The sequence below is a fragment of the Labrus bergylta genome, chromosome 11, assembly GCF_963930695.1.
Source record: "Labrus bergylta chromosome 11, fLabBer1.1, whole genome shotgun sequence".
Lineage (NCBI taxonomy): Eukaryota > Metazoa > Chordata > Actinopteri > Labriformes > Labridae > Labrus > Labrus bergylta.
Genome location: NC_089205.1, coordinates 15,660,505 through 15,677,314, shown reverse-complemented (window position 1 = coordinate 15,677,314; position 16,810 = coordinate 15,660,505). Strand labels below are relative to the sequence as shown.

General features: G+C 39.7%; 1 protein-coding gene across 2 annotated transcripts; it reads right to left on the bottom strand.

The window, feature by feature from the left end:
* Window positions 1–368: 368 nt before the first annotated feature.
* aipl1 (aryl hydrocarbon receptor interacting protein-like 1) lies at window positions 369–16,569 on the bottom strand. 2 transcript variants are annotated; one of them, XM_065960744.1, is made up of 6 exons: window positions 16,461–16,569; window positions 4,295–4,474; window positions 2,543–2,731; window positions 2,191–2,367; window positions 1,668–1,809; window positions 369–1,272 (listed from the first exon to the last, which is right to left on the bottom strand). In XM_065960744.1, the coding sequence occupies exons 1-6, from the start codon at window positions 16,491–16,493 to the stop codon at window positions 1,073–1,075; spliced, it is 921 nt and encodes a 306-aa protein (XP_065816816.1). In that variant the 5' UTR covers window positions 16,494–16,569; the 3' UTR covers window positions 369–1,072. The 2 variants fall into 2 exon arrangements, with proteins under 2 accessions (XP_065816816.1, XP_020495042.1); XM_020639386.3 differs by lacking the exon at window positions 16,461–16,569 and adding an exon at window positions 6,460–6,683.
* Between the last annotated feature and the right edge of the window lie 241 nt (window positions 16,570–16,810).

Here is a 16,810-nt window from a genome sequence, read left to right as displayed (position 1 = left end):
ATCCAGCTGATGTTGAGATGTTTCAGTCTCGAGCAAAGCAAATCACTGACAGATATTTTCCCACAATATGGCCCTAAATGAGAAAAGAGGAACCCTCTCCCCGAATGTGTCCCCAAGTGACCCATGGCAACACCAAAAGAGTTGTCTAGTACTGTCATTTCCAATTTTTATTATCTCCCCTATCCTTTTTCATATAATGGAGACTATCTCAGAAATAGTAAGTTCCTAACAGAATAAATCTTTCATCGCTTCTCTCCCCTTTTCATTTTCTTCGTGTGTTAAAAGAAACCACATTCAGAAAGCACAACAATAATACCCTTCACTGGTTAGAAACATCTGAGGACAACAAAAACAAAGAAAGGCTTGCATCAAATGCACCAGCTTTTACTTATGCCCGGAAACATCACAGAGACACAATAAAGCCTTCTGAAATGAAAACACAAACACAAGCATTGCTTTTATTTCAGTCAATTTACATCATTGACTGTGCATGAACAGTGTCATTCATAAAGTTTCATCAAACACATTTTAGTCAACACCATATGCTCTCCATGATGCTCCATGCAGGCCATTTTGAAAAGAACCAGTCACGTTCTTTGAGCTTAATTGATCTTTTGAGTACTTACTCTTTCTTTAACCATAAGCACAGTCTTGCTACACACTAGAATATATTATAGACAAACAACAGGTTTACCACTTGAGCAATTAAAAATAGGATAAATTAGGTCAATTTTTACTATCATAGATCGAATAAATACAGCTAATTATGGAGAAGGCGGGATTGTGTTACTTCCTGATTGGGAAAACAACAACAACCTCTCTTATCTTTTACATTGCTTACCCTCCTTCTTTTACATTATTTCTTTTTTATATTGTTTTCCGTTGGTTTGTTTTGTTTCGTATTCTTTGTTAAGTGCCTTTGAGTATTTAGAAAAGCACAATAAAAGTCTAATATATTATTATTATTCTACACTTCTGGGAGCATCTTCTGTTCAAGTCGATGATTTAATAACTTAACTCTTTGGTTGCCCGTCACTCCTGATTGTCAAAACTCTACATTAGTGTCTTCAATTTAAAACATGCCCTTGTACGTGTCCCTGTCCTCCTGGTTCTTCTCCTCCATGCGCATGGTCAGCACAGCCAGATTCTTCTTCACGGCCTTCTTCATGCTGGGGTCGAGGTCCAGCACCCTGCTGAAGTCCTGCTGGGCCTCCGCTTCATTCCACACCTCCAGGTGGGCCTTACCTCGCAGGTAGAAGGCCTTCACTACACCTGGAAACAAATACACTTCCATATCTGACAGCAGCACAATCATCATGATGTGAATCATTCAGGAGCCTTTTGAAACCGTGTTACATTTACTGTACATGTGCATCCATGAACACATACTAGTGTAGACTGTGCATGCACCAATTATTTAGGGTCAGACTTTTATAGGCACATGAAGCATGCATTTACAGCTACCATAAAAAATGCTCAGTGAAAACATACTCAGCATGTTAGAGTGAATAAGCCGTGAGGCTGTAATGCTAACACAGCATGACAGTGATTCACACTCACATATCAACCGCCTGAAACGTGATAATTTACTGAGCGAATGAGATTCCTCGGCTTTAAAAGCGTCTCCTTGCTGTAGAGCCACACTTGTACTGTTAACGGGGGCAAACCTGGGTGCTGATTGATGATGTCACTGGTGTGTTCAATGACCTCGTAGTACTCCTCCATGCGCAGCAGACACTGGCAGTAGTTGAGCGTTAAGGTGTTGGCCATCTTCTCCAGCTTCAGCCACTGGACCTCCCATGCTTTCTTCTGTAGAGGAAAGAAGATCGTCCATGATCAACACCCTTTACACCACTGCCTTTCCTAAGACTTTGAATGGTGTTTTTCATTTTTGGTGTTTCCAGAGGCAAAGAAATAATACAAAGAAAACAACACCAGTGCACACTATGCACGAATAATCACAGTTGAAAAATTACAGTTTTGTAACTGTTGCATATGTAGTACATTCACAGAAATATAAAATACATGCACACAGTGGGCTCTATTTTTGAGCATGGATCTGCACGTTGGAGCTTTGTACATTATTTCATATAAGTGATTGAATGTTTTTTTCAGTTAGGGTGTGTGCTGGGTCTTCTGGGAAGTGTGTCAGCTAAACACTTGTTTAAAATACTCATTTGACATAGTGACCTTGGTCTGCACATTCTTTATGCAGATGATGGCTTCCTTGTACTTTTGTGTGGCCTCTTGGTAGTGTCCTTGTTTGTAGAGTTTGTTCCCCTGTCCGTGCAGCACAGGCACCACCTTCAGCCTCTCCTCATCACTCAGAGCCCACGACTCCCTGTTGTACTCACTGGGCTGCTGCACCTGTCAGTCACACACCTATGTGAGTAATTTGCTGAGTTGACTTAAAACACTTTTAATATAGCATTGAACTATGCTGGTGCACTAAATTACACTATTGTATAACACCAAACTGAAATATACATGTGTTGATTTATAGATCACACAGACTCATGTGGTCATGTCTGTTCTGTCTCACCCTGAGCAGCTCCAGGACAAAGTAGAGAGGCTTCGGTTCCTTCATCAGCTCGTCCAGGTCATCGTAGCCGAGGCTGTGGTAGGCGAACATGTTGGCCATACCACATGTGTGGATGTGCCAGTCCACCGGGTCTTTGCCCTCCGTGATGCGCCTCATACTCTTTGATACAAGTGGGTACACACCAGTGTGCTGGAGGGGAGAGCAGTTAACAAGACTACATTATGAGGATTATTCAGATTTGCAAAAAATGTTGACCAACTTGCCTTGAATGCCTTAGTAAGCTAAGTCTGTAATAGTCTCTAATTTCTCAAATGTCAGGAATTGTAACTTAACTGTCTGTTGAGCATCTCCTGGATTCAATCAGTCAATTAATAAACCTTTATGTATACTCCAGAGCTCATTGAAGGGCAAACCACCTTTACAATCATATCAAGTCAATATCAAAGCAAGTACAGGACAGACTACAGAGCGCCACATGAGCCAGAAGATAGTTGGATAAAAGGTCATTGAAATCACCATTAGTTATTTTGATATGTAGATGAAGTCAATCAAAACATAAAATAAGATGTGACTAGAACTCTTTAAAAGCAGAAAAAGACATGGTGTGTATGGAATTGGTGCATTTATTATCCTCTTTTTTTAAGGTGTCTTTTAATTCAGTTTAAAAAAGCCAGATAATAATCTTAATATAATTTTGAAACTATTTAACGTCACCTCAAGTATTTTCCCTTAGTTTAACGAGGCAAGTCTGCCCTCTACTGGGTGTTAGTGATACTGCATTGCTTTACTCATCTGAGTGCGAGGTGCAGCCGTGTTGTTCAGAGGGGCAAATAAATGCTGTAAGCCCCATCTAACCTAATCAGAGAGGAGGGGAGGCAGTGGTGCTGATTCAGCAGGAATCAGAGCCGATTAGGAAAAAGTGAGGCTGCTGCAGATTAACGACAGCATGCCTGAACCCATCTGTCTCTGACACACACAAACACACACACACACACACACACACACACACACACACACACACACACACACACACACACACACACACGGTCACAGAAACACAGATAAGGCATGACACATTACATAAGAAACACATACATCAACATATATTCGAGGACGTGTTTGTGGTAGGTTGCATGTATCTTACTGTGTATTTGAATATTATATCTGTACGGCAGCTTTCATGACAGGAAGGGGTCACAAAGAAGCATCATTTAGTGCCACAAAATATGACTTACAAAGAAACATTAAGGACATTTTTAAAGTGAACCTAATTTAAAAGTGACTCAGACTGAGGCAGAGTTTTTAATTAACAACATCTGTTCAGTTATTCTATGCAGTTGTCTTTACTTTAGGTAACCTGTTGAACCTGTTTTTAAAACGTCGAAAACGCCTAACTGCTTTCTCTGCAAGTCCTGTGAGGCTCATTAATGCCTTTGTTATATCTGGCAACTCATGTTCACTTTTTTATTTCATTACAGAGAGGTCTCAAGGAGAAGCGTGGGCTTATTGTGCTTCATATTTAAAACTGGAGCACAAAAACATTTGTCCTGTTCTGCTGTTTAGTTACTTAAAATTGAAAGCAGCCTATCACATCCACACCTGCAGCGTGATGTCACTCTGTGTAGAGTAGAGCTTTTTACTGACAGACTTTAATAAAATGCGCTTAAAAACAAACAAATAAGAAACCTAGGTAACACAACAACAAATAAAAACACAAAGCAGCTGAAACTACTGCAAACTAAATTCACCCACAATGGTGTCGCACCAGAATTCAGCCACTTCCCCGATCCTCATAGAGGCCAGCAGAGTCTCCCAGACGTCCAGTTTGAACATGTTGCCGATCACAATCTCCATGGGTGTCCCCGCCACTTTGCTGTCATCTATCACTGTGCGATCATCGTCACACAACTGGGTGCGGAAGTGGAACGTTACCTGGGGGGGGAAAGAACTATGTTGAGGAATAACATGAAGTGTGCTCGTTAAGAATAGGACCATTGTGAGCTTTTAAACTTAGCTCAAACTCAGCTTAATTATAGGAACTAGAAAGTCCACATGCATGGATGGTGAAATTCAGATGATCATTGAGGACATAAAGTCTTTTTGCATGAGAAAAAAGTTGGTGTCAAGTCAAAACTGACTTTTTTAACGGGACTAAACACACAACAGTCTCAATTAAAACGTTATGTCATGAACTTCACACTGTGCAGTTATTCAACAGTGCAGACCTTCGCACACACACACACACACACACACACACACACACACACACACACGCACACACACACACACAGAAACACACACACAAACAGGATGGAGGACAGACATGCCAAGGCTGTCTTGCGCAACGTCAGAGGAAAGTCGAACAATTCAGAGAAGTGTGAACACCTTGGGAAAAAAATCTGCTCTTTCTAGAGGATCTCCTATAAAAACCACCTCCAGCACAAGCTAGGCGTGATAAATGGAAACATGATAACACCAAATGCCTTTGGCAACCCATCACTTGATGCATTAAGGAAACCTCTGTACCAGTTAGATATTCAAAGTGTGCACTCTCCTTGAATTTGAAGCTATTTTCTTAATTCAAGAGTCATTTTAGCATGAACGCATGAAGGACTTGATTATTGTCTGTTCACACTGCACACTGTGTCTACCTTCTACACTGCAAGCTTTATGTACTCAACCATCATCTGCCATGTTCCTGCACAACTGTGCAGCTGTTAGATACACTTATGTTCTTATCTGCCAAAGGACTGCAGATGAAAACTAGCTTTAAGTTACCTCTGGCACAATGCATCAAATGGTAACATGTAGGCTATGTTTAATTTGAATATGGTCCCTTTACAAATAAAATACATTAAATTATTTTGCATATTAAGTACGTATAATAATCATTTTTTTCCTTATTTTAATTGTTTTCATAGTTTGTTTTATTTTCATGTTAAATGACACTTTACGTAATCATGTTTACAAGCTTTCTACAAGCTTTCTACTTTTTTATTACACAGCTGCTCTGATTTTGCACCAAAAAATGCCAAATTCCTTTCATTGGGAAATTTACCAAAAACTTGGTCCTGATTCTGAATTATAAAAAAAGTTGATCACACAAAGTAGTAGGGGCGTTCTGTCTTGAAAACTAATCTCACTCAACAATAGATAATAATTATTTTGGTTACTCACCACACCTGAATGAATGATGTCCTTTATCAGCCTCTACTGGATACTTATAGGAATTGCAGCAACAGATAAACCCTGTTTTAAACTGAAACCGTTTCAGATTGGCACAACCAACCCCAAAATGAAATCCATAGATCTTCAGTAAGGAAGCCATGCATATTTAACAAAAGCCCTTCATATGAAATGTTTAGTCATGCTTTACAACAGGCTTTCAATAAGCTGCTACTTATTGCTCCATTAAGTCTAGGGATACTCAAGGAGATACAACATTTTGCTTTTATTTGATCTAATGTATGACAAAAACCCTGCAAAGTTTACAATTTAGTCAATGACATGTTTTTTAGACAGAGGGTATGGTTGTATATTAGATTTAAACGTTGCTCTTCCTTGTCTCTGCAGGTCATGTGATGCTGCGCACAGGAGGCTATAATTAATAACCATATACTAATATATTTATAGAATTCTCCTATAAGATTCATAACTTTAAAAAATACTGTGCGAGGGAACTCTATTAATCAATTTGAACTGGCCTAAAAGATTCACCATTCAAAGCTGCTATAATTATCCATATTCTTTCATTAGATTTATTTTTTACTGAAAGTGGGATGTAAAGTCAAAGTTTTTTTTTTCACTGATAAGTCCATCATAGATCACAACGAAGTTAGTTTAATTAAAAATACAGCAAAAACTGATTTAATTTACAGCTCTTATGATGTTATACATGTATTGATGGTCCTCTTTACCTTTGCCCCAGTGATGAGTTTTGGGATGTCTCCGGTGCCTCCATGCAGGATAGTTTTCCTTATTCCCTCTGAGCCCAGCAGCAAAGTATCCTGTATGTCTGTCATCTTTTTTTTTACTGTTGTTTAATCTTCATTGATCACCTTCAATAACTGCTTTTAAATGAAATGGGCCTGTGTGTCTGATATGAGGTGTTCAACATGTGTAAATGGGTATGGATTACTTGGAGGTGTTGCTCAAATGGATTAGTTTAGGCAGGGATAATAAGATTAGAAACTTCTCCTCCTCTCCTTATGCTTCATCTTCTCTTTGTTACTTTGTGTGTCAATAGTTGTCACGAGCAATCTGCCAGAGAACTAACAGACCCAGAAACATCCAGAAAGACAGACAAAAACACAGAGTAATCGGGGCAATATAATAGATTCACTTGTTTCTTAAGGAGTGCCTTTTGTTTTGTCCTATACATGTTGATGTGTTGAACTACCATTACACAAGAAGGGGAAGTAAAGTCTGTGTGTGTAAGAGAGAGAGAAACAAATAAGAGGGAGAGTAAAAAAGAGGGGGAAAAAAAAGATCCGTGTGAGTAGGACATGTTTTCCATTCCAGAGGAAATTTCCTGGATTTATGTGGATGTGGGGATATGAACAACATGGAGAATACTAAGAAACGGTGCAGCAGACAATAACTGCGCGGACTCCTTGACCTTGTGTATAAAACATCTGTCTCCCATCTGGGGCGAGAGTGTGTGTGCGCGCACGCGTGTGTTTGACAGAGGGAGTGAGCAATCCAAATCTCCTGTGGAGTTTTGCTAACAAAGTCTGCAAGCAGTTTGAGAGGCAATTATTGTCCAACATCACCCAGTGTTAATGCCTTATTCTGGACTAATTGCACAAATGGAAAGCCCTATAACTGAGCCTTGGCAACGCTCACAATTGTGTAACTTTACAGCTTTGTGTTTGGTCTGTGAATGTGGAGGGAGAAATGCGTATTTCACCATGGGTTTATCAGGCAAGGCTGCTGCCTTATCTCTATTTGAATAAGGCCTCTTTATCCTTGGGAAGTGCTGCAACATACTATCACGTTTGCCTTTGTATCCACTGAAGGGACATACAGGATTGGGCAACAGTTTGGAAAGTAAATGGCAGCTGCCAAAGCACAGGTATGGGACAGATTGTATGCCCCCTTGTGGACAAGGATTGTATTACATCAGGAGTTAGTCTCCTCTTGATCATAGGGCCTGGTTAATAAGTGTTGTTAACATCGATCTGTAAATTCATTCTAGACTTTTTTTTTTTAACTACATGTGATATTTTGTGACATAAAAACTTCAGTTAACTGGCCTTTAAACACACATTGTATCTTAAAAGTGTAGAAAATAAAATAGAAAATGTTAGGTTGCAAAGTTATTAGCATGCTAAGGTGGTGGTTTATGCATAATTTACTTAAAATATACTTAGAACATTAAAAAAGGTTAACTGTTTTTCCGCTGTTTCTTCCTCTTTCACCCTTCTCTGTGGAAACGCCTGGCATTATGGCGGCACGCTTATCTTTGATGACAGGTTTGTGTTGCTAGTTACAGCCTTACACATCATTATCATATTTGTGCGTTGAAGACAAAACCAAACGTAAAATCATTAGGCAAAATAAAATAAAAAATGTCTGACCTTTTTTGGTCATTTAAAGAAGTTTGTGTCAAGATATTATTTGGGGTCATTTGAAGACATATAAGTGTTCTCGCCTCTGATCATTTCTCCTGTCCAGCTAACTTGTCGGAGACATAATAGTCAGCGGTGTGTGTTGGAACTCATTCTTTGTCTCAGAGGAGTGACTCATTATGCCTGCGTCACACCGCCTACACTTCCCTCTATGCGTGTCTGGGTGCATTTGTGTGTGTGCAGAGGTGCATGCATATAAGAATTTGTACAGCCTGGCGTGGGAAATCCAGTGCGCCTGTTTGCTGAACTGCATGCAAAACACGCACTTTCACAACAGGTTCAGCTACAAGCAAGAAGGTACACCCCGGCCTCCATCCCATTTAGCCCTGCTGGAAACCCGCTGCTGATGCATTAGTTCCACTTTAAGCAAGTCATACTCTATTTCTGGAAAGTATAGTCATGGATTTCCTGGGGAGGAGCTGCTCCCTGTGTGAAGCCATTCATTCATATACATAAAGCACGGGGGAGGGCTCCTTCCATGACGCACGACATGCACATAGCATAATGTTTATGAATGTGTAAACCTTTTGCTCCTCCGCTGTGGAATCGGGGCACAGCAAAGGCGTGAGTGAGCAGATATTCATCTCTCTCAGTCAGACTGACATGCAGAGCTGACCTTGCAGATCTAAAAGGAAGAGGCTCATGCAGTAAGAACAGTGTGGGGGGTCACTGTGTAAGGATGGGAGTATGATCTCACAACATTTATTTGGCATCGTAGCTTCTTAGTATTAAGCAGACTGAAGATTTAAAATGAGCATGATAAACATTATTAGTTTAAAAAGTGACTTTTGACTTGCCCACAGTATTCGTACAGTTAGTAACATTAGCAACACTTTGCTTGCAACCTGACAGAGATTTTAACTTTCAAAATGTGTGCTTTGTTTTGGGAACTAGATTCACCCTATTATAATCTGTCAATATTTCATTGGATTTAATGCTAATTGGATGTAATGACAGAAGCGTCATTATATCACATTTCATTTTTTTTAAGGTTTATTTTTTGGCTTATCGTTCCTTTATTTTATAGACAGGACAGTGGATAGAGTCAGAAATCAGGGACAGAGAGCGAGGGGAATGACATGCGGGAAAGGAGTCACGGGTCGGATTTTAACCCGGGCCCGCCTGCTTGGTGGACCACAGCCTCCCGAAATGGGGTGTGCGCACCAACCACTAGGCAACCGGTGCCTCATATTTCATTTTGAATGTTTAATAACCACTATCTTAGGTCACCTACTGGATGCATTTAATCTTCCTCCTCTTTATATCTTTATTCTGGACTAAAGACAAAAGCATAGATTCTGCACACCCTCCCATTTTTTTAAAATTATGAACCACACACACACACACACACACACACACACACACACACACACACACACGTATATAATGTGGATAACAGAATTTCAAACATCTTCAGTAAGACATTTAACTGGTTAAGGATCCCCTGACTAAGTTATGCCATGACTTTTTGTTTTCTGTTATCTAGGATGTTTTTTACTTGAGCTAGACATCACTATGAAATGCTACTGTGTGCACACATACACTGTACTCGCAACTTAAACATTCAATCCAGGAAAAACTTACTGGGAAGGTATGACTAACACTAAGCAATCTGAAAAAACTGCCCCCAAATGATTGCGAACAATTAAAGCATGCTTTAAAAATTCTTTCTAACACATAGTTACAAATTAACTCTCGAGTAGTCGTTTCAAGACTCAAATTCACAACAAACATACGTTTACCAGATGTTGTTTGCTATGTGAGTCTGGGTTTAATGGAATCTCAGCCTTTAGCTCAGGAAAACAATAACTCAATACATGCTGTTCACGTAATGCAAACTAGGATGCTAAGCTAGTTGATGTAATTAAAAAAAAACTGCTCTCAACTTAACATGGAACAAATATCAATTATACTGATCAGTCCTGATAATCTCTGTGTTTCCTTTGTAAATTTCAGATTCTCCCACAACCCACACCTGTACACAATGTCACAGCTCTTGTCACACTTAAAGGGATACTTCACCCATTTGCATTAAGCTTTGTATCATTAGAAACCTGGTAGCATTTTTGAATGGTCGTGCATCTCTTCCTCATTTTCCCCTGAGATGGGAAATGTTTGTATTTCTGAGTCTGAAAAGGAGCTTCCAGTGACGCAAAATGACGATTTTTGCATCAGTGGAAGCTGTTCTGTTTAGCCGGGTGAAACTACAACGCTAGTTCCTCATATTTTTGACCACTGAAGCTACAGACCAATCACAGATCAGTGGGTGGGAACTCACTCCCAGAATCGAAACTTAACGTCTGCCATATTGCTTGGTAGCTATGCTAACAGGCTCTATGGAGAAAGCTGATAATGGCGAAGACGGCTGCTGCAGACAGGCAGGTCTTGTCTTCTGGCTGCTGCGGCTGCCGTTACCGGCCAGCAACCGTCTAGTAGCTATATTGCTATATTGCTGGCCGCCCGGGCCATCTCTAGCTGGGGCTGACTGGTAGTGTTGGTGCTCTTGCTGTTTGCCTATGTACACAGACATAGAGTCTGTTTTCTGCCAGGAATTTCCAAGATACCAATTCCTTCTGGAAGAAATCTCTGAATCAGTTGAGGAAATGGCCGTATGTGTTGAAGTAAATATGTCTGTAAATGTTTTTATTACTATATTTCTACTGCTATATTGTATATTTTGGAGAAACTGTAATGATCTAATTTCCCTCTGGGATTAATAAAGTATTTCTGATTCTGATTCGGACCTTAGTGGGAGTGGCCTGCGGTGCTGTGCATTCTGGGATTTGGTGTCTTTCATCCACATGAGCCAAAAAGACACTTTCTGCCTTTTCACGGCCAAGAAGGCACCAACTTCAAAATGTATTTCACATTTCTACTACATATATGACCCAATGTCAACACAGATTCATGTTTCAACGGGTGAAGTATCCCTTTAAGGACTACGTAGTGGTCATAAAGTGTGGAATAAATAGGCTACTGTAATGACTTCAGCTGCTATAGTCTTCATGAAATTATAAATGATCAGTTACTGATACTGCCTTATATGACTCTTATGCTTGATCAGAAAAACATATGGTACTCACCTCAACTCAACCGTTGTTGGTACATGCACAAGCGCTCGTAAATCCAGTGGCGTTAAGGTGATGATTTGTGTAATCGCTGTTATACTAAATACCTATCATTATTGTGCCATTAGTCAGTCAATGACAGCTCAGTTTGTTGTAAAACATTTTGCACAAAACAAACAGTGGGAAAACGTTCACTTTCAGAGTCAGTTCAGCAATAGTTACTGTGCATTTGAAGCTTTTTGATGAAAACTTGTTTGTGAAGTCCCATGAGTCTTTGCACTTATTTACAAGTGAGTACATATGCAAAAACATTTTGATATTTGCAGATTAGGTGAATCAGGGTCTGACATAACTTATGAATGAAGTGCTTTGGCAGAGTAACTGTTCTAGGGTCACCTAACTATATATTTCATAGTATAAACTATAACCAACTAAACAAGAAAAGTTACTCCATGTTTTTCATCTACTCCTTCAGATGAGGAAGTGAGTTTTGTATGATTTCCAGACCATCTTTCATATTTCCTACAAAGATTTTGAGAGGATAAGCGAGATGGCAGCCGTTCAGTCAGGCCAGTCGTATCCCCGGGCCCATGGATTTCATCTCTGGATCTTCTATTCGAACTGTGTGTATGCCTTATTTATCAAAGTGGCCAAAATGGAGGAAAGCTGTGCAAACAACCTTTATTCATAGATTACAGATGTGGAATTTGAACACCCGCTTGCCCAAGCTCCTGACAATGCAAAGTTATGCTTAAATGAGCCTCATCTGGTCTTTATTCATACCTTTAGTATTACTTTAGTATTCATCACAGGATCATAGAGGTGTTCTTCATTGTGTTTCCTACCCTTGTAAAGTTCCACTAGCACATATTTCTGAGTTTAAATTTCCCTGCAGGCCACAGATCTGAAAAGATTGTATAACAAATGGCAGTCTCCCAACTTTGTCTTACAAAGTTTTGCTGTGAGTCAACAACACAATGACGATGTTGTTCTACGGCTGGATTAGCACAGGGACAGACAAAAACAGAGCAGAATGACAAATATATGTTTTTAAGCATCTATCTACTTCAGAAAAGCCTGGGTTGAGGCTATGCAGGGAAATGCCCTTTACTCTCCTTTTATTGTTAAAATCAAGTCTAGTCATGCAGTAACACACAGCTCTGACATGTAAAGCGATCAGTGATGAAAAGCCCAAGAATAAAAGGTCAGAGGTGACACTCTATGCTCTGTAAACCTCTACAAGAGGGGACTTTTGACCCTGCAATACCTCTTCTGACCAGTAGGAGAAGTGCTGGATAACTCATTAACTGTGTATGTGTGTGTGTGCTGTAGCTGTCCTGACAAGCAAAACCCTCAGTAACAGCCTGCACTGGAGCGCTATGAAGTCAGTGTATTAGGACAGGCGAGAAGTTTCTGGAATGACACATTAGCTCACATTAGCTGTGGGCTTAAGCACACATCAGCTGCTGCTCTTAAATTACCCTCACTGTGTGCTTATTGCAGCCTCTGTGAAAGGATATTATAAATACACTAACTTATTACTTCCTCTTACATTCTATGGCCTTTAATCTTTTAGTCTGTGCACAAGGATCTGCATTGTTGTGTCCTGATTTTCATGGCTCCGTCCTAGCTGCTGGCCTTTGGCTGCGTGGCTCTTCCCCCCGACCGGGCCCCTGCCGACTTGCTCTCTGCCTGGCCCCGACCTTTAGCTACATACCAGAACACATAGCAGCCGGGACAAAGGGCAAATGCACACGACACTTAAACACACACATAGAGCACACACGTATAGACACACAGCTTATGCTAGCATTAATTGTAAAGGTGGCACAGGAAATATTGGCTCGAGGTCTGTTATGTGCAACAGTGAAGGAACAATAACATGAAGTGAGACACACAGCCACATCCAGGGACCTGCTAAATATATCTAGGGATCTAAATATGTACATAATTATAATTGATTATTTCTTAAGATTTCAGTATTCAGTGATGGTTTAAGTCCCAATAAAAAACAACAATAATAACAGTTTCAATTCAATCTCCAGAGTGTATGCAACCTATGAATTCTATGAAGTGATTGCAGTGTTAAAACAAAAACTGAGGTATATTGTCAACTGGTTAAACTTAGACAACTGCTTCGGAAAAAAGGAGCCTTTATGATGTTAAATTATTAGAGTAAAAAAAAAGTACTGAGTCTGTCCACCAGAAGCTGCTCCAATTAAGTCAGATGTCTGACGAAGGGCGAGGCCCCGAAACGTTACATGATATAAGGTGTGAGTGCAAGGTTTTGGTGTCTGGGTTTTCAGTTTTTCCAGTCTTCAGAGTTAGAGGCAGTATTGCAGAGATGAGGTCTTTGAGGTGGGGGTTTGAATATTGAAGTGTTGCACAAAAATCTGGACACAAGATTAATACAGTGAAACAGACGTTTTCAAAGATGCTTCAAAAAAAGGAAAAACTTAATAACAGTCCATAAATCATCATATCTACATCTTTACATCTCAGTCTTCAAATCTTGAATTCAAAAGAAGAGAGAATGCACACCTGAAGATCTAACCCCACAAATCTCAGTGCTGTTACATTCTCTGTGTAAGTGGAAACCTACAGTCTAGGATTGATGAGACACTGACGAAGATCAGCTAATCCTCCTATGACAATGTTATAATCTAAGAGAGCTGATTGACCTCATAGACCACTCAGATGTAAACCTGTTGTTAGCTTTCAACATCTAATAAGAAGTCCATCTCTCTCTCTCTCCCTCCCTCACTGTCATTAAAAAATCTATACACTGATAATAAAACTAACATTATTTAACGGGAGTTTTTTATCAAATAAAAAAGGCAAAAGTTGACTCCTTCACTCTACTGAGATAAATTAATCTTGGTATAATACACGTATGTTAATTTAATAGCATTTCTGCTTCAGTGGCATGTTAACAAAAACAGATTCCTTTGACAGTTCTTTTATAAAGCATTCAAAGACAGAAACAATACAAGCAACTCCATTATTTGCAGACACAAACACTTTCAACACTGGATGCTTATACCAACTGCATGACATCACATTTCTTTCTTTTTTTCAAGATTGGCGTTTATGCCTTTATCTCAGATAGGACCGTGAATAGCATAGGAAACCAGGAAGAGAGAGAAGGGATTAACATGTGGGAAAGGAGCCAAGGGACAGAGTCATGATCTCTTAAATGATCTTACCTTTGATGTAATAGTTTAATATGCATTATTTCAAAATAGCAGATGTGTCATAGGTATACGTCACATTTTAAATTAAGAAATAGAATTTAGTAAATTATATATTTTTATATACATATGTACAGTACTGTTGCCAGGCAGCTTGGTTATTTTGAATGAATTTAAATTATGGACCTGCTCCAGCTTTCGGTTTCAATCTCTCTTATATTATTGTCTTTTCCTTTCTGTATTTTTTTCGGTACTAAATACCATGACGTCATCCGATTACAAAATCCCTGTGCCTGTGGCACTGCCATCATTACTCATTGTTTGAAATAGTCCTGCGCTGTGATCAAGCATTGCCACTGTGCTGTATTGACCTTTTCTGCCGGGCCAGTGGGGATGGGAGAAAGGGGAAGTGAAATATTGAATGTGATTGAAGTGCAGCCAACAGAGAGCGACAGGATCAACCTGAGTATTTCCCCCAACAAGCTGGTCTAATCTGTTGGTTTGACCAGGTCAAGGGATTAAACGAGTGCTGTCCAGCCGCCATCCTGTCTGACCTCATTGCACTTAACCTGGGCCAGACTTTAAGACGAATCATCTACCTGTTGAAAAGCTATTGGATTAAAGTCCAAAAAGATGCAGGAGGTCTGCAAAGACAGTGTCAATTTGGATTACTGTGAATTACCTGTATCTATTTATAATGATGAAATGACCAATGTCTCATTGTATACAACAGATAGTTTTGACTAAGACCAATTTTAAAGGACATTCATTATAGATTATAGAGTACAAATGGTGTTTTGACTTAGAACAGTGATTGCATAATTAGTGGAAATATAAAAATAAATGTACATTATACAAAGTAGGCCATCTGTGGTAACAAAACCAAAAGTAGAAAGAGGGAAAGGAGATGTTTTGAATGGCTTTGCAACAGTATCAATCAATCAATCTTTATCTGTATAGCACCAATTCACAACAAATGTGATTTTAAGACTCTTTACTTTAAAAGAGCAGGTAGTAGACCTCACTCTTTGTTATATTAACTACTAAGACTCATCATAAATGTGGTACAGCTTTTTTCCTTGCAGAACTTGTCCTATGTCCTGGTGTTCTCTTTCGTATTGACACATACTCTCCACCAAGCAACATATTACATGTAGGCCCATAGTTCTGTCAAGTGGGAATATTGTCTGTTCGTGTATACTAGCTTAGTAGAGAGATATTCTGTTCACTTAGAGAACCATAGTTACAATGTAACCTAGTTTTTCTGACTGTCTCTTAACAGTCAAACATAGCGTACCACTCACTATGAATCTTTGCCATGAAAATGGAAATGCTGTTTTGAAAACCTGCAGTATATGGCTTTGTCTGACAACAACCAATTGGCAGCCAGTACAGGCAGTAAATATAACAATTCTAATCGTCTCTTTTGTTGATGATGGTCTTATTTGCTTTGGCAGTTCATGTGTTTCAGGTTCTCAGGTTATTTTTTCATTCTGTTTCAGAACTAGCTAAAAGCTCCCAACAATTTGTTTATTTCAGTGTACTTACATATGCAGCTTGTAGAACTGCTTTACAATGGCAATATCACACTCAAGGCTGTGCTGTTGTGCTGAATTTCAGCCTTATGTCCAGACCAAATTACAGCCTTGCTGATATTCAGGAAACTAGAACCCCTTCTTGTATGGTACTGTATGGTGTGAAGAATGCAACCTGCTGATTGACTCCTGCACCTTTTAGTTTAAACTCATCACCCTGAGACACACACTGTGGTTCCTTAAAAGGAGGACAGGCTGTATTGCTTTGCAGATCTGGAGCTAAACCAAGTTATGTGAATAATGCATAGATACCAGCCTTACAGTATCACAGTCCACTGTTACTCTCTGCATGAATGAACACAAACCCAGTGAACTCAGAAGCCTCGGCTTCCACTCCCGGGAGAGATCATCCACTCAAAAGAACTATTTCAAACGCAATGTCATCTCCTAAGCAAGGACAACCACTGTAATAGGAAGACGGCAGGAAACCTTACCGGTGAGCACGCCCTTGTGGGAGACAGCATCATCTGAAGGGCTTTAATATGGACCGTGTGCTCTCTGGGGGCTGGACGAGCCTGAGCTGGTCCTGGTCTTCGTGAGCAACTATTGACAATTTCCTCAAGTATGCGTGAGATGCACACAGAGAGGGAACACGCCCTGATTCTACACACACACACACACACACACATTTTCCATTCCATCGAGAGGTTGACGCAGGCAGCTGAAATGAAAGGTCAGCATGCTGTCAGAGACACACATACAGTACACATACTCCTTCATCAATATCTATCTATCTATCTATCTATCTATCTGTTTATCTATCTATCTATCTATCTATCTATCT